The sequence below is a fragment of the Panthera uncia genome (assembly GCF_023721935.1).
Source record: "Panthera uncia isolate 11264 chromosome A3 unlocalized genomic scaffold, Puncia_PCG_1.0 HiC_scaffold_11, whole genome shotgun sequence".
Lineage (NCBI taxonomy): Eukaryota > Metazoa > Chordata > Mammalia > Carnivora > Felidae > Panthera > Panthera uncia.
The window spans coordinates 21,243,062-21,268,808 of NW_026057578.1; the positions used below are offsets into that span (position 1 = coordinate 21,243,062).

General features: G+C 57.4%; 1 protein-coding gene across 1 annotated transcript in view; it reads right to left on the reverse strand.

Moving 5' to 3' along the window:
• Positions 1-21,341: 21,341 nt before the first annotated feature.
• CTNNBL1 (catenin beta like 1) overlaps positions 21,342-25,747 on the reverse strand; it is a 161,402-nt gene continuing 156,996 nt past the window's right edge. Inside the window, exon 16 of the mRNA XM_049650816.1 lies at positions 21,342-21,538. Coding sequence (XP_049506773.1) covers positions 21,450-21,538 — 89 coding nt within the window. The 3' untranslated portion in view covers positions 21,342-21,449. The remainder of the gene's footprint in view (positions 21,539-25,747) is intronic.

Below are 25,747 nucleotides of genomic sequence, written 5' to 3' on the forward strand. Positions count from 1 at the left end.
GCTAAAAGCCTGGTGGAGGCAGGAGGTAACAGAAGATTATGCCAGAAAATAGTCTCTAGGAATTCACTAGGGTGGGAGCACTCGGGGAATGCTCTAGGAGGGAGTAAACATCCCATCCCTGGAGGCAATTAAACAAGCATCCAGTGGTCACGTGGATGCCAGGAGGCAAATATCACCGCTATTCCCATCACCCAAGTGAGACTCGGAAGGTGAGCATCAGGTCAGGTCTTGCAGGTGGGCAAGACGATCTTCTTAAGGTCCCCCCCGAAGCGAGACATCTCGCACAGCCTCCTGCCTCTGACCCGAGCTCCCTGGAGAGTCCCCACCCTCCCCTTGACTCAGGGAGGCCACCCTCCCTCCCCTTTGAGAGGTGTCACTTGTGCACCATGGCTCTGTCAGTGGTAACAGCCGTAAGATTTGTCCTTTTAATCCAGAATCAATAACAAATTTCATTTAAAAATAAATTAAACCAGGCATTGGAAATCATTCACCGTGTGGGCCAGGGCCCTATATAGCGCCGTCTAAATGGCTTCCTTTCTCTCATCTATCAATGCCAAGAGGGGGGAAATACCTAAGCTGCCTGATTCATGGAGAAACTACTTAAATGTATCAGCCCCTAACAATGAGCAATGGTGAGCCCGGAGTTGCGCCTTTTAACACACCAATAACATGTGGAGCACGGCTTCATGAGAGCTTATCAGAGACCCCACGGTCACTGGCTTTGAGGGAGCCCATTTATAAGGGGGAACAATGGTTTCAGTATGTAGTCGCCTAATTTCCAGAATGCATTACTGAGCTCAGAGGAGCACTGGAATTCTATTAAACTCTTATCTGCCATGGGAGGGTATGAAACCGGCGGGGAAATCCAGACTTGGCATAGACATGCCCAGAAAGTCCCAGGGCTGACCCTAGGAGGTGGGTGAACAAACCTAGAGGAAGAGGGGGGTGCAGGTGGGGCCCCGGATGTGTGAAAATATGTGCGTTAATGGAGCTCCGGTTTCCAGCGATTACGTTTACATCGGCGAATAAAACTTGGCAATAAAACATCGGAGCTGCGTCTCAGACAGCATTTCCTTTTACAGCCCGGTGTATTTCACTCATTATAACAGGAGGCAAGGAGCTTCGGGTGTCCCCATTTCTCCCCCTTTAATTAAATTTCCTAAATTACGGCCCAAGATTTGGTTAAAGCGAAAGACTTACGGCTCCGCTAATCGCCATCACAAGCTCCCGCCCCTCACTGTGGTGGCCCTGACTGTACCGGGTTCCAATATTATCAAAGCGAAATTCTGTGAGCACTGCCTGCCTGGGCTCTGGTTTATAAAAGGGGACGGAGCCTCAGGAGAGAAATGGGCCCTGGCCCAGGCTCAGGAAAGAGGCCTGTTCCAGGACTGGCTTTTCCATCACCTTGCTGTGTGACCTTGGGCAAGTTACTTCCCCTCTCTGAGCCTCACAAGTTTCCCCCCCCCCGCCCCGCCCCCTTTCCCTAAACATCCATCTTGAGGCTCTTAGAACTGATTTGGGGCTGGGGTACCCCTTGAATACACAGCAGGGATGACTTGGGGAGCACTGAAAAATATTAATGCTGAGGCCTCACCCCAGAGATTCTGACACAATCGGTCTGGGGGTGAGGCCTAGGTATTAGGCTTTTGAAAAATTCCCCAGGTGATCCCAGTGCCCAGCGGGACACAAAGTTATGAGACGTTAGCGGACTAACATCTCTGAGGAGTATGGTTGTGCCTGCAGAGGCCCAGGCCCCACCCACCTGTTCCCAGAACAGGTGTCTGGGAATCTGCTGCCCCACAAAGCACCCCGGTCTGTCTCATGCAGGCACCCAGTGGGCCACAGTGAGGACTCCGGCAGGGTCAAAGGACAGGGGCTCTTCCTCTCCTGTCCCTTGAATTGGGCCCCGCCAGCCTCTTGGGCCGAGGAAGCCGCCTGTCCCAGCTCTCACCCGGTGGGCCGCACAGGGAGCCAAATGGCGACTCCCACCCAGGTCTGGGGTGCTCCTCTCTTCAGACGATGCTTTAATCCGTTCCCCCACAAGCAAAGCAGGAGCCAGGAGTGGCCTCTACAGTCAGGCCACATCCCTGTCGTGTGAGCCTCCAGGTTCTGATGCCCCTGTCCACGTGCCCCACCCCTGATGCAGACCCAGGTTCCCAGCTACACAGATCCAGAACCTTCAGGGGCAGGTCAGCCAGCCAGCCCCGGGCCCTGCCAGGCTGAGCAGCCTCATGAAGACCCACGGGGCCCCTCGGAGGTTTTTCTTCTGGATTCCAGGCTGGGTGAGCCGCGTAGCGTGAAGACATCATCTAAAACCCAGATTTAAAATAACACCGTTTTCTAATGGAGAAGGGTCCTAAGGATCAACCAGCATTGCTCCCATTATATGGACAGGGGGACTGAGGCCCGGAGAGGGGTGGTGACAAGCCTAAGATCTCACAGGGAGGAAATGGCGGAGCCGGGCCAAGGACCCAGGTTCCCTGACTCCAGGAGGGGTCTTTTCTTTCACGTCATTGCCTAAGGGCACCTCTCTGAGTTCCAAAGAACCCTTGCATTTTAACCTCAAATTTTAACCCAAGCCTGTAAACTGTGCTCTACCAAGGCCCGTAAGATGTACATGTGGTATGCATCTGTGTTGTCCCAGCAAGGAGCCTAGTGATAATCTCCATCAAAGGCAATTAATTGCATCAGAGAGGTGGGGTTCCTCGGGCCCTTCACCCTGCAAACCGGGTGCTTATTAAACACAACAGGACAGCAGAGTCAATTCAAGACTCTGCCAATTCAAGACTCTGCTTGTAGCAGTGTTTCTGAAAATCCTGAAATGACTTTAATGGCATGGTTAACTCCAGTCTAAATATTCCGTGGCTGTGACTAATTAGCTAGACCAACCCTCTCCAATAGAAATCGAATGCAAGCTGCATGTGTATTTTTAAATTTTCTAGTAGCCACACACACACACACACACACACACACACAGGTAAAGAGAAACAGGTGAAATCAGTTTAATAACACGTACATACTAAAAATACCGTCACTTCAACACGTAATTGATATAAAACATGGTTCGTGTGATATTTTCCATTCCTGTTTCGTACCAAGGCACCAGAATCTGGTGTGTATTTTGTACACGGCACCTCTCAATTTGGGTGACAAGGTTTCCAACACAGATCTTCAGAGACCCGGGCTAATGTTCTCACGGCAGCAGATTCTTTTTAAAACCAGAACTGCAGCATTACACCAAAGGAATGACACTCGAACGGTGAAATTTCACGCAAGGACGGAGGTGGGCACAAGACATGACCAACTTGACCCAGACTGCTGGGCCTGGGTCAGAGCAGAGGGGTGTTCCCAGGGGTCCCTGCTGGAGTAGAAGCCCCAGCGGGCACCCTGGGTCTCTTGTATTCATGATCTATTGGCAGAATCTGGATGGAGATGCTGGCTAGTTGTGTTTCAACACTCGCCGAGGCCAGTACATCCTGCCACGGCAGCTCAAGGAGGGGATAAATTCCTCTCTAATCCGGGAACATCTCCACCTGTGATCCTGAAGGCAGCACAGCATCTAGGGGCTTTCGGAGCCTCCCCACCCCCCAGGGGAAAGCAGCCTTCCAGGAGCAAAGCCCATGACCCGGGGGCTGAAGCACTCCCACCCCTCATGAGAAACCAGACTAAGAAGGCAGGCCCCTTCGGAGGGAAGAGAGTTTCCAGGGCTGCGTGCATGTTTCCATTTTTTGGACCGTCCAGCCTTCCATCCACCCATCCATCCATCTGTCCATCCAACAGTGGTCATCCATCCAGGATTTGCTCTTTTCTAGGGCAGTGGTGAGAGCTTGCCCATCGGGCCCAAACCCTAATCCACGGGATCCCGAACAAGTCTCCTCGCCTCTCTGAGCCTCAGTTTACTCGTCTGAGAGATGTGTACTCCCTCTCCCCTAACCCCAGGGCTGTCTGCAAGAGCACAGGCCATAGAATTCTGGCACCCATTTAACAAGCAGGCACTGTGCTGGCTTTCAGCAGATCATCTCATTGAAACAGCCCCGGATGGGGGACCAATGATTCTCCCTGTCTTACGACGGGCAAGCGGAGACTGGAGAGGCCAGAGATGCACACTTGTTCGTTCTTGCTCGCTTCCACCTGCACTCACTGCGCTTTTCTCCCCACGCTTCTGTCCATGCCTTTCCCCAAACACGGCCCGCCCCAAACTCCGGCAGGTCTGGCCCTGGTTGGGCACCCATGTTCACGCACGTGCGCGGGACCGTGCGGGGCAGAGGGATCGCTGGCCTCGCTTGAAGCCGGACGGAGGCGGGCTTGAACCTGGTCCCACCCCATCCCTGCTGTGTGGTCCTCGGAAACCTACTCAACCATTCTGAGCTCCAGTTGCCTCACCTCTAACGTGGAGATTACGATCCCTGTCTTACTGGGTTTCACAAAACTAAGTCAGAGATGCGTGAGAGATCCTTGTTCGGCCCCTGGCACACGGGAGAGGCCCAGTAAATGTTAGCCACCAATTGTCTTCACTCCCTCTAGGATAATCTATGGATCCCATCTTACTGCACTAGCTCATGGTACAGGTAGGAAAACTGGGGCCCAGGGAAGGACAGACTCCGGAGGCCACACATCCCAGGGACAGGCATCCATAGGCCTGGGTCCCGGGGCTGCACCCCTTCCATCATAGCCCTTCACCCTGTGTCCCACTGGGCACTCTCAGCCAGAGGAACCAGAAGCCCCAGCATTGATGGGGGCGGAGCTGGAAGGCTTATGTCTCCAAGGAGGCCACCTCTGGCCAAAGGTCAGGTGTGTGAACTTTGGGCCCCAGCTCAGCCTTGGCCTCAGCATCTCCCTGCTCCTGCCTCCCTGGTCCCTGGAGTCTGAAAGCCAGGAGCTAGCCAGGTAGTTTCTAGAGTCGTCATTGCTTCCTCCGGTGCTCCTGTTCCCCCTCGACTGGGTGGGGTGTGCGAAGCCCCACTGCCCTCTGAGCAGGGGCTCTCTCCCAACCCTACTCCACCTCACGAGGTGGGAAGGCCCAGCTGATCGTCGAAGAGGCAGCTGGCTGACTGCCCTGAGTGCATGCTGTGGTCTGGGTTTGGATCCCGACTCTACCTCCTCTGGGTTGTGTGACCCGGAGCCCTTCCCACTCTGAGCCTCTGTTTCCTCATCTGTAAAATGGGAATAAAAACCGAGTTTATCCCAAAGCGTTGCTGTACGAGTTAAACACCTACCACACACTGACGCATTTGGCAAGCACAGGCTCAGGAATGGCAGAAGTGAATCATTTGCCACCCTCTGGCTATGGCCCAACTTCCTGGGTGACTGGTCTGATTCAGTGGATGTTCCCCAGGTGGACTCCGATTCAGGTCTGGAGAAGTCGGAGGCGTGAGGGAAGCTGAGAGTCAGGGTGGGCCTTGAGGCTTCCAGCTCCACTGACAACAGTAGGGCCGAGGCCATTGGCCAGGCCGTGCGCCCACTGGTAGCATTAACAGGGGCATATAGTCTACAACAAGGGAGGAGATGGTTTGCCCTGTTCTGCTGTCTCCAGCTCCAGTGTCCCGTGTCCCTGCCCCAGACTCCTCTGCCTCTTTTAGGAGGGACGCTGAGCCGCTGACCAGGGAAGGGCGCATCAAGATGGGACCTGCAGACTGCACACGGTCAGCATCGGGAGGACTGACACATCTAGTTGTGGCCCTCACCAGCCCTGACCCAGGCGTCGCCCTGTCCACGGCACACCTCCTCTTGAGTGGCCCCTCACACCCAACCTGCCTCCCCCCGAAGTTCGGCTCGTCCCCTCAAGTCTTGCCCTGCTCTAGGCTTCCCTGTCTCAGGCGTGCCCCACCCCCAGCCCCCACCCATCCCGCGCCCAGAGATCGAATCCGTCCCTAAGCCCTGCCCACCGAACATCTCCCACCATCCAAGCTCTCCATGCTCGCGGGTGGGCGCCCATCTCTCGCCAGCCTCCTGTGTCCCCTGTGCCCACCCACACCCCACCAGAAAGGAGCGCTTTTCCAAATGCAAATCCCATCATCCTCCCCCACTTAGAGCCCTAGATGGTTTCAACTGCTTAGAATAAAATCCAAACAGCTTCCTCATGTGACCTCGCCTCCCACTAGCTCCCCCTCACTCTCGCTTCCAGCCATTTGGCCTTCTGGCGGTTTCTGGAATGCACCACGCCCCCTCTCACCACACTTCCCTCCGCCTGGAGCCTGCTGGCACCTCTTCCAGAGCTCTGCTCCCGTGCCAGTTCCTGGAGGGGCCGACTCTCCCCGTCAGGGCTCTCCCAGCCCCTCGCCCTCTCCTTTGCAGCCACAGTGACTGGGCTGTGAGCACCTCCCGGGGAACGTCGGATCTTCCTCGTTTTACATCCTCGAAGACCGGCACATAGTAGGGCCACAGAAATCTCGCTGAATGAAGAAGGGAGGGAAATAGTGGATGGATGGATGAAGATCTGTAGTGGCCTGGGGAGTAGAGGATGTGGGTACCGGTGGGGCTTGATGGCTGTATTTCAGACATGGGGGAGTGCGGGCCCTGCCGTGACACCAGGTCCCTGTGTCACTGGTGTTTCGGGCCCCCTCTGGGCCTCAGTTTCCCCAGGAGAATGAGGGCATTGCACGAGGCCTCGAAGGCTCCCCTCCCCTGCTCCGGGGGTCTCTTTTTGGGGATGTGAAGGAGGGAGGCAGGGGGCAGAGCCCTGGAAGTAGACTAGGTCCACGCAAGGACAAACGTTCCCCCAGCCAGAGCTGTCCTGCCGCCGGCAGGCTGCCTTGAGAGAAAGTGAGCTCCCCACCGCTGGAGGTGTGTAAGCAGGGGTGCCATCGGGAGGAGCCGCCTGGGCAGCTGGACCCATGACTGGGCACCCAGCCTGGAATTCAGAAAGGCACAGGCTCCAGAGGTCAGTCTCAGCTCCGTTCTTATTAGCTGTGTGACCTCGGGCAAGTTGCTTCAGCTCTCTGAATCTCTCAGGGGGCCTAATCTAGAAAACGGAGGAAGAGCAAGGTTTTGAGAAGATGCGCAGGGCCTGGAGCCACGTCGGTGTCTGACAGGCACCAGCACCTTGCCCAGCCCGGCCTGCGAGCCAGGGTAGAAGTTCTGGCCAAACACAAGGCAGGTTGGCTGCTTCGTCCCCAGAGTCCAACAAGCGCTTGGTCCCCAGTGGCAGGGTGCTGTGGGGTACTCACCCGGACCCTCGTGCCCGGGGCGTCCTGGCCTTGACCCCGGAGCCTAAGAGAAAGGGCAGCCTTGAGCAGGCCCCTCACCTTGCTGGGTGCCTCCCCCCACCCCGCCCAACATCCATGGGCCGGTGACTGTTTCCTCCCGCACCCCTCCTCCCTCACCTCCGTGCAGGGAGCCCCCTCCTTTCCACGCCTCCCAATCACGGCAAACTGCCTCATCAATCATGTTCCCTCTAATTAACTTCTAATTTACCTCTTTAGTCAAATCTGTTTACAATCAGAGACAAGAAAACACGCAGCAGCTCGAGGTGCGGACGTGGGCACTGGCTCCGGGGACCGCGGAAGATCAATCAGCCCTTGACCCGGGGGTGGGAGCCGGGCTCCCCTCCCCTCCCCTTCCAGTGAGGGCTGAGGACTTTAAAGGGCAGGGGCGGGGGGTGCCACTTGGCCCAGTGCCCTGCCATCCAGCACCCCTTTCTGCCAGGCCACCCAGCCTCCTGCATGTTTCCTTGTCTCTGGTCTTCCCGCCCCACTAGGTGGGCAGGCACACTGCCACTTGCTGTGTGGCCCCTGAGAATGACTAGACAACTCTGTGCTTCTGTTTCCGTTTGCAAAGTCAGGGGTAAAATAACATCACCCTCCCTGCAGGCGGCAGTGAATACAAAAGGCGTCCCCATCAGTTACACTGAGCCAGCGGAAGGATCACAGGCTTTGTTTGTTTGGTTTTCCTTTCAATAGTTGGGATGTTTTACATCTTTAAAAACTTGAACTCATCTTCAACTTACGGGAAAGTTGCAAGTATGTGAAAGTTGCAAGCCAGCACCTGCGAAGGTTTCAGTGGTGCATTTTCTAAAATAAAGACGTGTTCTTACATAACCACAACACAGCCACCGGAAGCAGCAAATTCGGGTTGAAACCCCACTCCTGTCTAATCTCAGCCGGGCCCTGAGTTTAAATCCTGCTGTACCACTTACTGGCCGCGTGGCCTTGGCCAAGCCACATGACCCCTCCTAGGCCCAGTTTCTGTGTCTGTGAAGCGGGTGGTCGAGGTCATCGCACCAACTCCGCTGTGCACGGTTGCCTGTGTGAGGTCAGCGGCCAGTGCGTGGCAAGCAACACGGGGGAGGGATACGAGGGACTGTCCCTGTCCCCGCCGGGGGTGGGAAAGGAGGCCCAGGGCGGGCAGTGCTTATTCCAGGTCACGAGGCATGGAGGCCGGAATCAGATTCCAAGGCCTCGAAGAGGCAGAGCCCCGAGTCATGGGTCGGTGTCACGTTCTCCATTCAGAGATGGACAACCTGGAACTCGGAAAGCCCAGGGACTTGTTTTTGGCTCCTTGGCCAATGCTGAGGGCGGAAACCAGTGGTGGAAAGACTAAAGCCGGGAGGAAGGTGAGGGGTAATGATTATTAATGGCACACCAATAATACTAACAATAAATAATGAGCAAAGTCACCTTAGAAGAGGTCCCTCGTGGGGGTGGTGTGGGCGGAGCTGGGGGCGGGGAGGGGTCGGCAGGCAGGCGGGAAGGACGCCCCACACTGAGTGCATGGGGTGGTATGGAGGGACTCAGAGGAGCCTGTGAGCCCTCAGGTCACAGCCCCCTGCAGCGGAGAGCAAGGGGACACCTGCCAACTCCAGGCTGGTCTCCACACAGCCCACCCCCTTCTGCTCCCACTCACTCGCCCACATACTCAGCCATTGGTTCGGCCGGCTTGCACTCACCTGGAATGTTCCTCCGGCTCTGCCCTTGGCTGCCCCCTGCTCACTGTTCAAGTCTCAGCGCAAACATCCCCGAAAGAGGCCTTCCAGGGAGAACGATCTTAGGTCAAGAAGCCCCCCACTCCACTCTCTAACTTGCTCTTTCTTCCATCCCCTTGTTTGTTTTCGTCACCTCACTTATTTCCATCTGAAGCGATGCCATTTAGTTCTCTTCCTCTAATTGGTCCGCCTTGCTCCGTGTCTGGGGCCCCCCACGCACGAGTTCCTCGAGAGCAGCGATCTCTGTTCTGTTCATGCCTGTCTCCGCGAGCCCAGAGTTAACACCGGGTGGGGGGATGCTCAACGAACACGGCGGAACGAATGCTGAATTCAGCCGGGCATTCGTGTCTCCCCTGGTGCCTGTCGACGTGGGGGACCTGGAGATTGAATCAGAGAGGTACCCTGTGCTCACCTGCTCACCATCCTGCTAAATCTAAAATCGCAGGTTCTCACGGTAGGGGGACAGCCAGGCCCAGGCCCCGCGCCTAGCACTGCCCCTGGACACGACCTGCTGGGACAGCCCTCCAGCGGGGAAGCGGAGCCCAGCGTGGCTCCAGCCCAGCCCTGCCCCATCTCACTGCCCCAACTGCCAACTGGCCAGGCTGGAGACCTGGAATGACACCTGTTCTCCACGGGCTCCAGCCCGCACGCCCTTTTGTCATGGAGCCCTGGCCGGCCGCCACGGGTGGGGGCGGGAGGCTCTGCCTGGCTCACTACAGCTGGGGAGCCCCATCCTGGGAGCACGGACCTTCCTCAAGGATCAGGAGATGCGTCCTGTCCTCCTGTCTGGAGGCCTCGGGGAGATGACAGCGTCTGGCGAAGGGGAGGGCACGCTGCTGCCTGCCGCACTGTTTGTTCATATTCCTATTTCCCTGCCCGTGTTTCTCGTTCCAGACTGTGTAATTAGGTGTCCAGGGGTGTCTCTGATTCTGTTCCGATAGAATTTGCCTTGTTTAATCGGTAACAGGATGGCTGCCTCTGACAGCTGTTTTTCCTAGGGAAAAAAAAAGGCTGTTAGGGATGGGGTGAGTTGGGAGGCGGGCTGGTATTGGGCTCCTTGGCTTGAATTTGCCTTTGCCACAGACTTGGGGGGGTGACCCCAGGGCCCGTCATGTCCCCTTCCCGGGCCTCAGTTTTCCCATTTGTACAACAAGGGGAGTGGGACTTTGCGAACCCTCTGAATCCCGAGGGTCGGCCGGCCGGTCACCTGCAGTGGGGAGTGGGCGGAGCTCGTGGAAGATCGTTCATGGATGCATTTCAATCCAAGGTGGCATTTTTATCACTGTGTTCTTAATTGTAATTGCCATTTAATTAGATTAATGATAATTAATAACGCTAATAATGTGCCGTCCTTTATTTGGGATGAGGACATTGCCGACTCACCGTCCGGAGGTGGGGCTGGGCTGTGCTGAGTCCCCATCCTCCCTCCGGTCCCCCCACCCCCTCCGCTGTGCTTTGTCTCCCTGATTACACGTGTGCCGCATGCTGGGTTGGGACGGCCTCTTGTCACAGTGGACATTAGACCGCTAAGTGCTCCAGAGGGTCAGGGACCAGGGCGGGCGTTCCCATCCCCTAGACCCAAACACAGAGAGGGACCGGCCCAAGGAGGACACTGATGCGGGCTGGATGGGAGGAGGGCTGAGTGGTGGGTGGGTGGACAGGTGCTCACAGAGGTGGACCAACGGATGAAGGAATGAATGCCTTTGGTCTCTGGCCAGGCGAGGTGACCAAGCTAACTGACCCTCCCGGGGAGGCAATCCCCTCCCCAACCGAGTCCAACCTACTCTGACTCCATAATAGCGTTCAAATATGCCCTCTCCTCCCTGCCCTCGAGGCCAGAGCCCTGCTTGAAGCCACCACCAAGGCTTGCCTGGACCACAGCACCAGCCCCCTCTCCTGACCTTGCAGCCTCCTGACCTACCCCCTTCCATCCTTCACACACGAAACAGGAGGGGCTTTCAGACTCGTCCGTGCGACCTGCCTCTTAAAGGTTCAGAGTCCTTCCAGGACCCCTCTGGGCCTTCCAAACAGAGTACAAACGCTTGGCCTTGGCATTTGAGCATTCCCACTCTGACTCCTGCCCATCTCCCGGCCCCCTTTTTCTACTGCCTTCTCTCCTTCCTCGCCTGCCTACTCACCCAGCACTTGCTCAGTGTGCTTCCTCCCTCCGGGCCTTGGCCAGCCTCCTCCCTCTGCAACCTCCTCCCCTGACCAACTCTCCGCCCCTCAAAAGCTCACCACCCTTCATGGTTGAGTTAAATGCCACCTCCTCCATGATGTCCTCCGTGATACCCCAGAAGAAGGAACTGCTCAGCAATGCCCTGTGTGTGTGTGTGTGTGTGTGTGTACGTGTGTCTGTGTGTGTGTCTTTGACAGTATCCTCTCTCCTGTCTGCCATGTGGACTCCCAGCACCCACAAGAATGTTGGGATACGTTTTGCTGACCACTCTTGGGCTTCGAGGTCAAGACTCAGCTCTTACCCAGGATAGCTGTGTGACCATCCAGCCTCTTCCGGTTTCCAAGCCTTGGTTTTCTCATCTATAAAATGGGGATGGCAGCCTGGCCTTCACAGGGTTGTAGTGACGATTGGATTTGGGTCTGTACGGCCCCCAGCTCAGAGCCGGGCTCTTTCCTGCCTCTGCCCCTCTGGTCGCCTCTCCTGGGAGTCCCTCCCATCTTACCTGGTGAAGTTCCGCTTGCCTGTTCATCCCTGGGCCGTGGCCGTCTCCTCCCGGAAGCCGCAGGGACTCCCAAGACATAACTCAGTTCAGATGCTCCCAGAACCACCGCTCCCCACGCTGACTCAAACTGCTTTTGTGTCTGTTGCTCTGACCACCATGGGCCCGGGCTAGGTGTCGGCCCCTCCAGTGGGCCAGAAGGGCCTTGAGAATAAGGACAGCACATCCTGCTGCATCCGTGGTGGCGTCTCCACCCATCCCCTCCCTCCCTCCTTGACTCAGTCATTATATTCCATGCACACTCCCTGTGATCGGTTCCCTCCTCTGCTTAAAACCCTCCAATGGCTTCCCACTGTGTGTGGAAGAAAGTCCAAATGCCTCACTGTGGCTAACAAGGCCTAGAATAGCCTGCTCCCTGCCCACCTCAGCCAACTCATCGCCTCCTTCTCCCCACTCACAAGGCACCTGGCTGTTCCTTAAATATGTAAATCACACTCCTGCCCCAGGGCCTTTGCACTCGCTATGCCTTCTGCCTAGAATCCTATTCCCATTCCATTGGCAGCTGCTCTGCTTGTCCATCCTGTCTCAACTCCAGCATTACCTCCTCAGAAAGGTCTTCCCTGGCCATCCAGACCAGAGTAGCTACCCTTCCTTCCAGTCCCTCTCTTTTATTTTCTGCATGGCTCCCAGTGCCGTCTGGAGCCGCCTTGCTGGTTTGCAGGACAAGGAGCCTTGCTTGTTCTCTATCCCCACAGCCGCGCGTGGGGCCCGGGCACGTGGCAGGTGCTCAGAAAAGATTTGCTGAGGAAATGCTGCACGGGCTCCCCGCTGGGTGTCGGCCCCCGTGCTGGGCACTCAGTGCAGAAATGGGGGAAAAGCAGCCCCCTACCGTCAGGCCGCTCACAGGGCAGGGCTGGAGAAGAAGCCTCACGGGGGGGCCTAGAGAGTGCAGAGAGGGGCTGCACGAGGAAGGGGGGGGGCTCACGGCTGAGGGCAGGGTGCGTGGGGTTCTCAGGACCTCTCTTGTCATGCTCTGGTCGACGAGGGGTGTGTCTGCCTCTGTCTCTCCCAGGAGGCTGGGAGCCCCTGAGAACAGGACCTGTGCTCCTGCCCCCGGGGAGGGAGGCGTCTGGGCCCAGGCTAGAATCCTCAGAGGGGAGAGTGAGGCAGGTCACAGGGCAGGAACACACGGACAGAGGCCTGGGGCGAGGGAGCATCAGTGAGGCCGTAAGCAGTGGCTGCACAGTTGATCAGGTCCACCCGGGGCACTTTGGTTCCACACCCCAGTCCCTTAGCGAGCACCTGTTGTATTCGGGCACACTGCTCACTCTTTGCTCTTAAAGGACCTTGGTGCGGGCGTGTGCTGACGGAGGGACTGACGCTGTCCTGGGTTTGCTCATTCATTCTGGAAGGTATAAATAAAGACGAATCGGCCTACGGTCTAGTAAGAAAAGAAAAGGATGAGAAGATCCGGAAACATAAGGATGTCAGCCATGATGGTTTGACCACTGGTCGGCACTTAATGGTTGGTCAAGTACTTTCTACGAATCAGCTTGTCGCAGGTCTAGACGGCGAGTAGTATCGTATAGCACCATTTTATAGGTGAGGAAAACGAGGCTCAGAGAGGTGTAGTGACTCACCCGGTTCACACAGCTGGGCAGGAGCAGGGCTGGATTTGAACCCGGGAAGCCTGTCTCCAGCACCCATGCCCGCTGCTCACTGGTCCACGGGCCAGCCTGGTGAAGCTTTGCTTGCGCATCTTTCAATCGTGCTCAGTGACAGAGAGACGTCTGCTTGCAGCTGGTAAAAGCAGGAAGCTGTCCTCGGGCCTTGCTCCCAAGAGGGCTGGAGTGAGGTGAGGAGGGAAGGCAGCTGGCCCAGGCCGTGTCCTGTCACGGCCACTTAATGAGCTTAACTGATAACCGAGGGCTCAGGCAGGGTGCCAGCTGCGCCCGTCCATTTGGCCAGGCTTCCTGGCCTCGAACCATTTGCTGGGGGAGGGTGGCAGTGGGGCCAAGGGAGGGCCCTGAGGATCCCCAGTTGTTTGAGAGAATAGCAGGCAATCATGACACAGCTGTGTGACCTTGGACAACTTCTTTGACCTCTCTGTGCATCCTTTTCTTGTTTGTAAACTAGAGGTGAGCATAGCAACGTTGGAAGATGCTACAGGGACGCAGCAAGATGCTGGGGACAGCGGCCTTCAGTTCAGAGACTCCCTGGGGCGTAGTAGGCACTCAGGCAAATTTCCACCCCCTCCCTCTTTGGAAGGTCTCAAGAAAAACAATCCCAGACCCAGGACCCTTGAATAACGCAGAAAAAGGCTGCCGTGGTAGGGTGGAGACAGACTCTCATCTGGCTGGCACTAACTGAGGGGGTGACCTTGATCCCACGGCTCTCTGGGCCTCAGTCTTCTCATCTGCAAAATGGTACGGTGCTAGTCTCCACATCACAGGAATGTAGCGGGGAGTCCATGAAATGGTGCCCACCAAGCGATCGGTACAGAGCCAGGCATTCAGTTGGTGCTAAATAATGTTGCTGACACTACGGTGGTTCGGGAGGGCTGGATCTGCTGATCCCGCGTGACCTTAGGACAGTCACCTACATTCTCAGGGCCTCTGTTTTCTCATTTGTAAAACTATCTGACCCAAGGTCCGTTCCCTGCCTCCTCGCCCCCCGCCCCCGGCTCTGCTGTTCCTGGATGTCACCAACTGTTGATTCCTGCCTCCTCTGAAGCCCATCGGACCTGTATCAGTGGGCAGGGGGCGAAGCCCTGGTAGCTGGGGGGGAGGGACTGAAGGCAGAGGCGGGAATTGTGTGTCTGATTCCCAAGGGGAGCGAAGCCCCCGGTTTCCAGTGGCCACATGGTCCGGCCCACGGCTGCTTCTTGGCTGTTCTCGCTGTGGGGCTGGGGCAGGAAGGGACCAGACTTCTCCGGGGCCCCAGCAAGGCCTGGGTCTGGGTTCTCCAGGGAGTGGGGCTGAGCAGGCCCCAAGTGGAGGCAGGGCCTGGGGGTGGGCAGGCAGGTTTATTGCAGCCATTCCTCTCCCCCTGCAGCGGCTGCTTTCTAATGAAATTTTACGGCAGGTGGAAATGATACGACTCCGCCAGCCCTAAAAGCACTTCTATTTATTCATTAAAGATATTTATATACTGAGCAGCTCTCTCTGCCGGCCCCACCCAACTCTGGTTGGGCCGTGAAGTCGGTCCCAGCCCTCGGTGCTGGCAAAGGCTCCTGGGGCAGGTGACCCGTTGCTCTGCCTCAGTGTGCCCCGGATCTCGTGTCTAACAGACCACTTCCTCCTGGTCCACGGCACCGGCACCGCCTCCCTGGGTGTCTGCACCAGCCTCCTCCTGCGGTCCCTGCTGACACGCTGTTGTTGTCCGCGAGCCCTCCACCAAGCAAAGGGATCTTTTCAAAATCAGATCACATTCCTTCTTTGCCAAAACTGCTCCGTGGTCCTCAGGGCCCTGCAAGATCTGGCCCCTGCCCACCTCTCTGGCCCTCTCCCCCGGCAGCCCCTGCCTCACCCCTGGGTCCAGCCACCATGGCCTCTTCTGGCTATTCTCTGGAGAATGATGGTGCTCCCTCTGCCTCAAAACCTTTGCATCCGTGCCTCTGCTTAGACCCTCTTTCTAGCTCGCTCGGGCCACCGGGCTCCTTGATGGCGTTCAGAGCTGAGCTCAAAAGCACTTCATCAAAGAGGACTTCTCAGACCACCCAGTGGTCCCCATTGCTAGTCTGTGCGTGGTGTTTGCTCTTTCATAACACCCAGTACTCAGCCTGTGCATTTGTTTACGTGTTTAGTGTCTTCCGGTCTGTCCCATGAGGATGGGAGCTCCTTGAGGCCAGGGACTATGTCTGTCTTGTTCCCCACATAGCTTATGGTGGGTGTTTAGTCAATGATGGGGTGGGGGGGGAGTGGCGAATGATCACCTGGGTACCCTGAGCTGGCCGCCGCTGTGGATTTCCACGGGCTGACGTCTCAGAGACCCTCTCATTCAGTCCTGGAATGAAGGAGAGCCGAGACTCCAAGACGGGGAGGGGCCAGGCTCTTGTCTCATGGAGGCTGCACCAGGGGGCTCAATGTCCTGCCCTTCTGTTCCCGAGCATTTCCAGGAGCCGGAGCCAGGCTAGAGCCTTCCTCGGCTGTGGCCAGACCTCGGCCCTGGCTTCCGCAGACCCACCTCTGAAGGCTTTTCCCATCTGTTCCCTGGAGCTTCAGAGCAAAGCCGCTTGTCGGCAAAGCGTCTCCGGAGGCCTCCCACGGCCTTCCCGCTGCCTTAGACCCGGTGGCCTGGCTCATTGAGCAGCTACTACCACCGTATCTGGGGCCTGGGTACCCCCTGGAACAAACTTGCGAGGCTGGATCTTGCTGCAGGGGTCAGGGTCGGTTTCCCCAGCATCTGAGGACTGGGAGAGCCTGGAGGAAGTCGAGGAACAAGCTCTGTGACCGGACAGGAGCCCAAGCTCCCAGAAAGCACAGAGAAGCAACACACACATGGCTCTGCTGGGTTCTGCCACAGCCAGGAGCTCACTGAACCTGTGCCCTGCTGACCCCAGGGTCGTCGGGGCGTCCCCAAAGTTCCCGTGTTTTATCCGGCCCCCGCCCCTTTGCCTGTGCACTTCCCTCTGCCTCGAATGACTTTCTACCTCTTGTGTTTTGAGACTCACGGCCATCCTAAGACCCCCGTGGATGCCACTCAAGGTACAGATAATGGTGCAGTGTCCGGTCTTTCCTGATCCCTCCTGCCATGTTTGGGGCCCCGCTCTGTCCCTTACGTCTTTTGAAGCTCACCACTGCTTCCTTTGTGACGCCCTGTTGGGCGACCGTGGGGAGTTAACACTGCCTTTCAGCCTGGGGTGTGTGCCCCCCCCACGCCCCGCACGGGGCCTGGCACAGAGCAGGTGCGCAGCAGACATGCCCTGGGAGATAACTGGAAGGAGGCAGTGACACCTAACACGGGTTGGGGGGGGTGGAGAGGGAGGGGTTCAAGCCCAGTGGACAGGTGGAGGCGGGTAGATGGGGAAGGTGAGCAAGGACCCTTGCTATACAAGCTGCTTAAAGGCGGCTCCTCCTCCCCATTACTGCAGAGAGAAAGCCTAACCTTCCAGAAGTTTCTTGGACTTCCCTCTTCCCATGGTAGAGCAGCCAGGGCCATGTTCACAAGGCTGCCCATCCCCAGCCAGCAGACCTGTGCTGAGGCTCCCATGCAGGTGAGCACCTGTTCTGATGTGGGCGTGAGGGGCTCAGGGAGCAGGGCCCCTGCCCACCCTCTCTATGGAGAGGAAGAGAGAGAGAGAGGGAGAGCGAGATGGGGCTTCAGTCAGGAGACTGTCGATGGGCGGATTCTCTGGGGCTTCCTGCACAGCCGCGCTGAAGGCTTCTGCTTCCAGTGCATTCTGCGCGGACAGGGCGGCTTCCCAGCCACCCGCAGCCACCTCCCCAGCCCCGCTTGAGCCCCTTCTCTGCCAGTCGGTTGGGACACCGTGCAGCTCCGGGGTCAGGAGCGTGGGCCTCGGAACCAGCTTGCTTACGTTCCCAGCCCAGCTCTGTCACTTTGTGAGCCACTGACCCTGTCATTCTGGGTCTGTGAAATGAGGCTGATGATAAAAGCACCCGCCCCTGAGGAACTGAGGGTTGGATGAGCTAATTCGAGCGAAGTACTGAGCTCATAGAAAGAGCTGGATGAGTATTAGCCGATACGGCACACACGCAATAAATCCATTCTTCTGAAACACTAAATGACTTCGCTCGGAAGAGAAAGGCAGATGAAGACAACAAACACCGCTGCCGTCGGAGGGGCAGAGAGACACGAGGGCTGACGCTGCGTGGGGGAGGGTGCGGGGCGACGCGCGCACACGCGGGCCACGGAGGGCGGGCGGCGTGGCAATACGCATCACGGTGGAAAATACACATTCTGACTTAGCAATTCTGCTTGGGAATTTAAAGGCACACACGTGCGGAACCACGTTCTCTGCAAGGACGTCCACTGCAGCACTGTCTTAGCCAAAGATCGGAGACACCTAAACGTCCGTGCGCGTGGTTAAATTCGGCAGGGCCACGAGGGTGGCGGGGGTGGGGTGCTGTGTGCTTTTGGTGGCTGCAGAGCGAAAAGCAAGGTGCAGGGCAGTACCCTCTGTATTAAGTACGTTCACTCACTTGAAAACACGTCCCCGAAAGGATATTCTAGCTATTTAGCTGGGGGTGGCCTCCGGGGAGGGGCGCTGGGGGCCAGGGGGTGCAGCTGGCTGATTCGCACCCCGGATACCCTTACGGACCTTCTGAAGTTTATACCGAGGGCACGTGTCACCTTATCAAGGAAAAGGTGGCTGGAGATCACTTGCCTTTTCCTCAGCACAGAAAGACGGGAGGCCCACCGCTGAGGCACCAACCACTTTGTGTGAGTACCAAGGAGGAAGGCAGATTGAAAAATGTGGCTCTGCTCTTACCTCTACTGTTGGGTAAGGAAATCTAATCAAGAAGTTTTTGCCTTGAGGAAAGTGAGTCTCGTCTCCCTGTTGACACTACACTGATGCTCTTGGTAACGACAGAAGATGCCACCTGGGCACCGGCGCTGCTGTGGGGGTGACTGAAGAGTGGCTCCCAGCTTCCCTGACAAAGCACTTCCCCCCCGCAGATAAAGGAGGAATGCGGCCTGCATGCAAATCTCTTTAAATTAGACATGGCCCATCTTGCTGCCACTGAATTCAGGCGTGCTAACCACTAAAAGAGAGCAGCAAGCTGTGAAGGAAGAGGTATGTGAAATCCTCACTTCCGTTGTGAAGAAATTCTGGCTAATTTTGCTTAAGGGCTACCTTATTGCCATGTTTGGAGAGGAAAGGGCGTTTTGTCCTGCTGGGACGCGAGGGGCTGGTACCACTCAGCTATGGGTGCAAGGATGGCCATGGGGAGCCTGGTCTGAAGGGAAGAGCTTGGAAGCCCCCACAGCCGGCAGACACAGAATCAAGTTCAGGACCGCAGGGCCAGGGTGGCCTTTACTGGAAGCCCGAGAAGTCCTTCCGGAGGGGTAGGGCTGCTTGGTGAGGCAGACAGGGTCTCAGCCTCAGCAGATGCAAGAGGTAGGACCACACCCCAGGAGCCAATGGGTTGGCAAGGTCAGTGATGAGGATCTTCACCTTGTTTTCATTCAAAGCTTTTCTAAGCCTTGGGTGGTGGGTTGTTAAAATCAGAAAGTAGAGGGTCAAGAGGGCTCCTCATCCCGTCTCCTTGACCCCTGCACCTCTGAACTATAACCGCTTCTGAATCCTAAGGGGTTATATACCTCTTGTTCCCCACAAGCCCTCCTGTCACCAGACTGATGGAGGGGGACCATGTCCCCATTTGTAAGGTGAAAGCAGGAGTTCAAACTTGCTGTTAGCAGAGGGACTTGTCTAACAAGACCTCAGGAGGCACCCCCATACAGGAAGCAAGGGGGAGAGGAGCGACCGTAGGTGAAGCAGTGTGAGTGGCCCAGAGCCCTACCCACCCTCCCTTCTTCTTAAAAAAATTTTTTTAATGTTTGCTTATTTTTGAGAGAGAGAGAGAGAGAGAGAGAGAGAGAGAGGGAGAGAGAGAGAGAGAGAGAGAGAGAGAGAGAGAGAGAGACAATGCGAGAGGGGGAGGGGCAGAGAGAGGGAGGAAGAATCTGAGGCATGCTCCAGGCTCTGAGCTGTCGGCACAGAGACCGATGTGGGGCTGGAACCCACGAACCATGAGATCACGATCCGAGCCGAAGTGGGACGCTTAACTGACTGAGCCCCCCAGGTTCCACCCCCTTCTATGCTGGCGGCTGATGTGCTTGTGGGAAACCTGGAGCTTCGGGAGAAGGCGGCTGGAAACCGCTGGGCAGAACTGCTCTGGATGGACGACCAGGTAACCGCGGCTGCCCCCTGGGAAAGGGAGGCCCAGGGGTCGTGAGATGGGAGAGGAGACTCTTCCCTGCAAAGCTTTTTGTTAGATTTGGAACTTCTGTACCACGTACGAGCAATACCTGGCTAAGAACAAACACAATTTGAAAAACAAAGGAAAGTTGAAGGACTAATGCTCCCTGAACTACCGTCCTTAGCTCAGAAAGCCCATGATTCTGTAGTTTACACCCGGACGTGCTCTATTCTCCGAATCCATCCCACCGCATGCCGCCAGCGGGATGAAGAGTGCCGTCCGTCAGTGATCGTGGTGGTCTCCCAGGCAGAGCCTGGTGGAGGGGAGGGCACGGACTGCGGGCTCAGGCAGACCCTGCTCTGAACGTAGGTGCTGCTGCTCACTGGCCACAGGGTCCTGCACACACCCCTCACCCTCTCTGGGACCTCGTCTCGGCTTCAGTAAACTGGGGATAACGACGTGGCCCGCGGTAAGAGACCGGATGCGCAGCAAGTGGCACACGGCAGGTGTCCGATTCACGGTAGCCGCCACCGTTAGAGAGAAAGGAAATGAAAAGAACCCAGACACCTAAACCCGACACGAGCCTGTAAGGCGAGTCTGGCTCTACGCCAGGACCTGCGGTCGCCGCCCGCCACCTCTCAGGTGGGACGCCCGCCTCACGGTAAGGACGGACGCGCCGCGTGTCACCCCGCCAGGCTGGCGGGGGTTGTCTCGCTCGACGCTCTACCGCCTGCCTGGTGCCGTCTTATTCGGAGCCCTGTCAGGCGGCCGCCTGCAAGGGCGCCGCGTTTCCCCTGGCATATGCCCGCTCTGGCCAGATGGTGGCGGCGGCCTGGAGCCCTGCACTTGGGGTTCAGTGAGAAGCCAGAGCCGGGCCGCCTGGCCGTCGGTGCTGGCCACAGGCCCCGGCAGGGTGTGCCACCCTGGGCCGGACCCTTTGGTTTAGCGAAATACTGCTTTTCTGAGCTGGTTGTTCCCCCTCCTCCTCCTCCCTCGTGAGGACTCTACTGTGTGACAGACTAAAATACACTGACGGACCGCTGACTTCCGCAGAGGAGGCTGGTTTTCTCACAACCCGAGAAACGGGTGAAATGGCGATACTGAAGCCCCAGCCGTGTGAGGAAGAACAAAAGGAGCCAGCATCGCTTAGATGGCTTCGTTCATCCTCCCGGCGCCAGATGGGCAGAGCCGCCCCTACTGCGCGGACGGAGGCAGGCAGAGTCGGGCATCCGAGCTGCCACAGCCGCCGGCGGACCTGAGGCCTGTTTGCTCTCCGGAAGCGGTGCTTAGCCCGACACGCCAAACGGCCCGGGAGCTTAAAACCACACGGCACTTGGGCCACACCCGAGATTCCGATTCCCTCGTTCTGGGCCGGGGGCGGGGGGGGGGGGGGGGGGCGGGCGACGAGGACATTTGTTCAGGCTCCCCTCCCAACTGGTGGTGCCGGCGTGCGGTCGGGCTTCCAAATGCTGCTGCAGGGGCTGTGCTCCCCGAGGCTGGCCCCACTGTGCCCCGGAAGCCTCCCCACGGGCGCTTCTGCACGAGCCACGTGCCTGGCATTCCCCGTCACTCTTCGTGTCAGGGTCGGCAGCCCCACAGTGGTCCCCGGTCCACGCGCCCCCCCCCCCCCCCCCCCCCGCCCCAGCTTCCCAGCTTCAGGCTGGCGGCCTCACGGCGGCCACGCAGTCGCTTTATGCTGACCCGCTTTATCCCTGATCTGCTCTCCGAGCCTCAGTTCCCTCACCGGCAGAGTGAGGCCAACCACTGACCTTCCTCAGCTGTGTCCCATGACGGCTGCTGGAAAGTGCCGGGTGAACAGCACCGGCATACCGCTCTGCTACAGAAAATGCCAGCCAGGGCTACCAAAACTAGCTTTAATTCGTCCAAAAGTCACATCGAGCTGTGTAAAAACTTTCTGGGAGGGAGGCCCAGAGAGAGTCCATGCTGCCCCATGGGGCCGAGGGGTCTCTAGAAGTTCTCCAGCAAGCCCAGGATGCGCTTTTGCTCGTTCTCCCGGAACTCCGGGCTCCGGCCGTCCCCGATGTTCTCCGCGTACTCTGGGGAGACAAAGGCGGCGTTAGGCATGGATCCGAGGGGTGCGCTCCGTCGTGGCTGGGCCCCTCCGCACCCCTCCCTAGATCCCGGCTCCTGCCGAGGCACGTGCTGTTCTAATGCCTCTAACGGCCGCCCCAGGGGCACCTTGGCCAAACTCATCGGTCTTGCGTTCGAGGTGATGAGTGAACCCAAGTCACCTTTGCTGACTCCCAGTCCTCCCCGGCCACACCCTTTACTCACTCACGTGGTCACTCAGTGCACAGGCAGCGGACGCCTGCGTGGCCAGTGTTTGTCAGAGCGTGGGCCCTGACCAGCGGCAGCACCGTGGAGGAACTTGTCAGAAACGCAGATCTGGGGGCCAACCGAGACCTACTCAGTAGCCCCAGCAGAGTCCGTCTGAACAAGCTGTCCAGGTAATGATAACGCACACAAGTCTCAGAACCATGATTTGAGGCAATGGGGGTAAAGTAATGATCAAGATACGCGAAAATCTCTGCTCTCTAGTGGGGGAAACGGCCCACAAGTAAGCGACACAGGGTGGCTGTCAGAAGGCCTCACGGAGATTCGATCGGAGACCTGAAACAAATTCACGTGGGCACGTCTGGGAGCGAGCGGCAAAGAGGCTCTGAGCAGGGAGCTCACCCGGCCCGGTGGGGAGTGAGTGTGGAGGTCCCTGTGGCCGGAGCTCGGCACCGGGGACAGGAAGGGGCAGGCACAGGCCACAGGGCCTTGGGGGCCGCTGCAAGGACTCCGGCCCTCCCCCCGTGACCAGGGCTGTGGGAGGGCTGTAAGCAAAGGAGTGACGGCTCACTCCAGCTGCTGTGTGGGAGATGCCCTGAAGGGCACAAGGGCAGATGTGATTTGATGGTGCCTGGGACCAAGAAGGTCACAGAGGGGGTGAGAAGTCTTCCGATTTTACATGCATTCTGAAGGTGACCCAGCGGGACTCACAGACAGGCTGGAAGCGGGGTGCTAGAGAGACATGTGGATACCCACATCACCAAGAGGTAGGACAGAGTGGTGAAGGATGAGGGGAGCAGGCGCTGCACCAAGGGGGGGGTCAAGGTGCAGTCCCCGGACATGAGCTCAAACAGCTGGGGGTTTCAGGTAAATGGGCTGGTGGGACAAAGAAGGATCTCGAGGTGCGCCTCCCATGCCTCCGGTGGGAGAAAACAGCCAGTGCCAGAGAGGGCCCACCCCTGGGAGAGGTGGGTTTCAGTCAGAGCGGGAAGGCAAGGAAAATACTCCAAGAAGGAGGAGGATACAAGGATGACAGTGAGGACAGATGTCCAGAGAACACAGGCAGAGTGTCAGGGCAGGTCACCACGTGACCGACTTACCCGTTACCCCAGCTATTTCATGTTCAAAAGTATCCCCTCAAATTACACAGTCACCCTGGTTTTAGGAGGAGGGGGGCTACGAGGCAGAAACGATGTAGAACTTAGGGACTGGGGTGCGGGGCATGGATGGGCTTCCTGTAGTGTGACCCGTGTCCAGGAGCAGGGACACAGAATGTGGAGGAAGGGAGAACAGCACTCTTCTTGCCCGCAGACCCACGGCGGGGAGGGGGTGTGACGTGGTGGGCTGGGTTTGGACCCGTCTCTGGCGCACCATCCTAAGTGACCTTGGGGGTGTCCTCTGAAAATGTAGGGAAGGTACTTGGCAAATAACCGATATTCGAGGCACACTCGTTCCTTCCCTGAGCCTCCTTGGCTCTAGCCAGCAATGTCACACGTGGAACCCCACGCACCCCTGCAGGCCCGTCTTAAGAGCCACCTTCTCTGCGAAGCCTGCCCGGTCATCTCTTCCTCCGGCTCCTGTCCTCAGGCCAGGGTCCCCATCGCAGGCCTGACTTCCGGACCACCCTGCACTTGCTCTCCTCTCCCTCTAGGTGGGGAGTTCCAGGAAGGCAGAGGCGTGTGTGCGCCTTACTTTTAGCTAAACGCCCAGCAGAGTCTGCTGTCCGTGTGGTGCGGTAAAGCGGCTCTCGGAGCAGGTGGATCAGGGTGACGGCCTGCATCCCTGCCCCGCTCCCTGCTCCCCAGACTGGGCAGTTTCAGGTAGAAGAGACAACTCTGGGCACGAAGCTTTTACATAATAAAACATCTGCTGATCCAAATCAGACAAAGACTGGGGAGAGACAAGAGAGTGTGCAACCCCTCCCCTGCATCCCCCCCCCCCCCCCCCCCCCCCCCCCGTGCTGGGGAATAATTCTGCTCCTGCCACTTCTTCATTTTTCCTCCTTCCTCTTTATTACTTTGGACATGTGCCGGAAAACGGGATTTGGGATTCAGACATGTGCCAGCTGTGTGTCTCCCCCTGGAAATCATCCTCTTCCGTTAGATGCATCCATCACCTCCACTAGCAAATGGTTGTGATGCCTTCTATTAAGGCCTCTGAAAGAGAGGGCTGGGGTGACGGGAGAGCAGGATCTGGGCTGCGGAGACAGCTAGCTACGGGGCTTTACATAAATGCTATCTCTTACTCACGTGTGAACGATCTAGTCACTGCCCCAGGAGAGACAGAAGTGACCATTACAGCATTTAATACCCCCAGAGGCATGGTCTGGAAGCAGGAGTCTTAATGGATTGAACTAACACTTTGCTCTCCTAATGTATTCTCAGACCCAGGAGGGAGGGAAGTGGAGAAACAGTCTGCCCTTTGGGGCAGTGATTTTCCAAGTCAAGCCAGCTTCCCTGTAGGGACCTAATCTCTTTCTAGAGACCCACACGGTAAAGGAAACCAACGTCTGTATCAGCGCCCTTGCTGAACCACCTCTGCCAAGGCCTCAGAAAGCACAAGCCACCGCAGCGCACAGAGCACCCCTCAGACGGCCGGCCTCCCGTCACTCTCTGTGGGGAAGGACGAAACCACCGGAGTAGCTGTTCCCTAGAAACGGGCTGTGAACAGTGTAGGTGCAGCGTGTCTCCCACACAGCATGTGCCGGGCAAGGACGTCCGGCGGCTCGCCTGACCTTTGCGGCCATCCCGCAGGGAGAGAAGCCATCTCTGTTTGCAGACAAGGAAACTGAGGCGTGTTAGAGAACTGGGGCAACGCCCCAAGTCCGGGACAGCGGGGAAGCTGAAATTCAACCCAAAACGTGTGTGAAAAAGGCACCCAAAAGAGCTGGGGGGAGCCAGTTCCCAAAGTGGCATCCTCTTACCTAAGCAACATCCCACCCTGCTGCTCCCCATCCTCTGGGGGAAACACTGCTCTGTGAGTACTCCAAAGCAGTCCAGCCCCACAGGGCTTCTGGCTACAAAGTCCTCCTAAGGGTACGTCTCTAGACGCCACGTCCTGTGGGAAAGGGCCTCATTGGCCCCAGATGTGGAGCGGGTCAGAATGTCAGAACTGCAGAGCTCTCAGAAATGTAGGACAACTCTGAAGGGCAGGTGGTCAGCCAGGGTCCCACAGCAAGCCAGCCACGGAGCCAGGCCCGGGGCCAGGTCTGCCGAGGCCCTCATGTTCCTCCACTGCCACTGGCAGCCGGCACCGGCTGTGCCCTGCGCCCTCTGCCCCTTACCCCTACTCCTTCTTTGTTTCCAGAGGAGAATCCTATTTGGAGCAAATCTGGGTGGTGCCAGCTACCTCTGGTTATTATAGCTGCCGCAGCAGTTTATAAATATTGAACAGATTCCTCCCAGAGGTCTTGGGGAAGAGTTCTCTTTGCATGTGTGTGTGTGTGTGTGTGTGTGTGTGTGCGCGTGTGCGTGTGCGTGTGTCTAAGAGGGGAAGAGTGAGTACGGGAAAAAGATGCTAGATGGAGGGGGAACTATGAGTGGCGGGAGAACGGGAGAGAAGAGGGTGAGTCGGCTGGGGAGAGTGAGAAAGAGGGTGCACACATCAACTCCATTCTCCACTTCCCCAGCATTTTCAAATGCTCTTATAATAAAGGCTTTGATGGAGCTCAAAAACAGGCAGCAGTGCTGAACGCATAAATATTAAAGCAAACTTTAGACAGCAGGTTTACTCTTCAGACATGGAATACAAGCTGTTGTGTTTATGTTAAGAGGGAGAGGGAGGGGCCCGGGCTGGCGGATGGGGAGAACTGTCTTCAGGACAGGGACCTGGGCCGTGCTCACAAGCCTGGTTCAGACCCCTGAACCCTAAGCTTTAACTGCTCATCTCTTAAAAAATGCAGGAGGAAGATGGAAGGGGAGGGAAGAAGGATACCCAGAATATTTTCACGCTGAAAACTCTGGAAGACACAG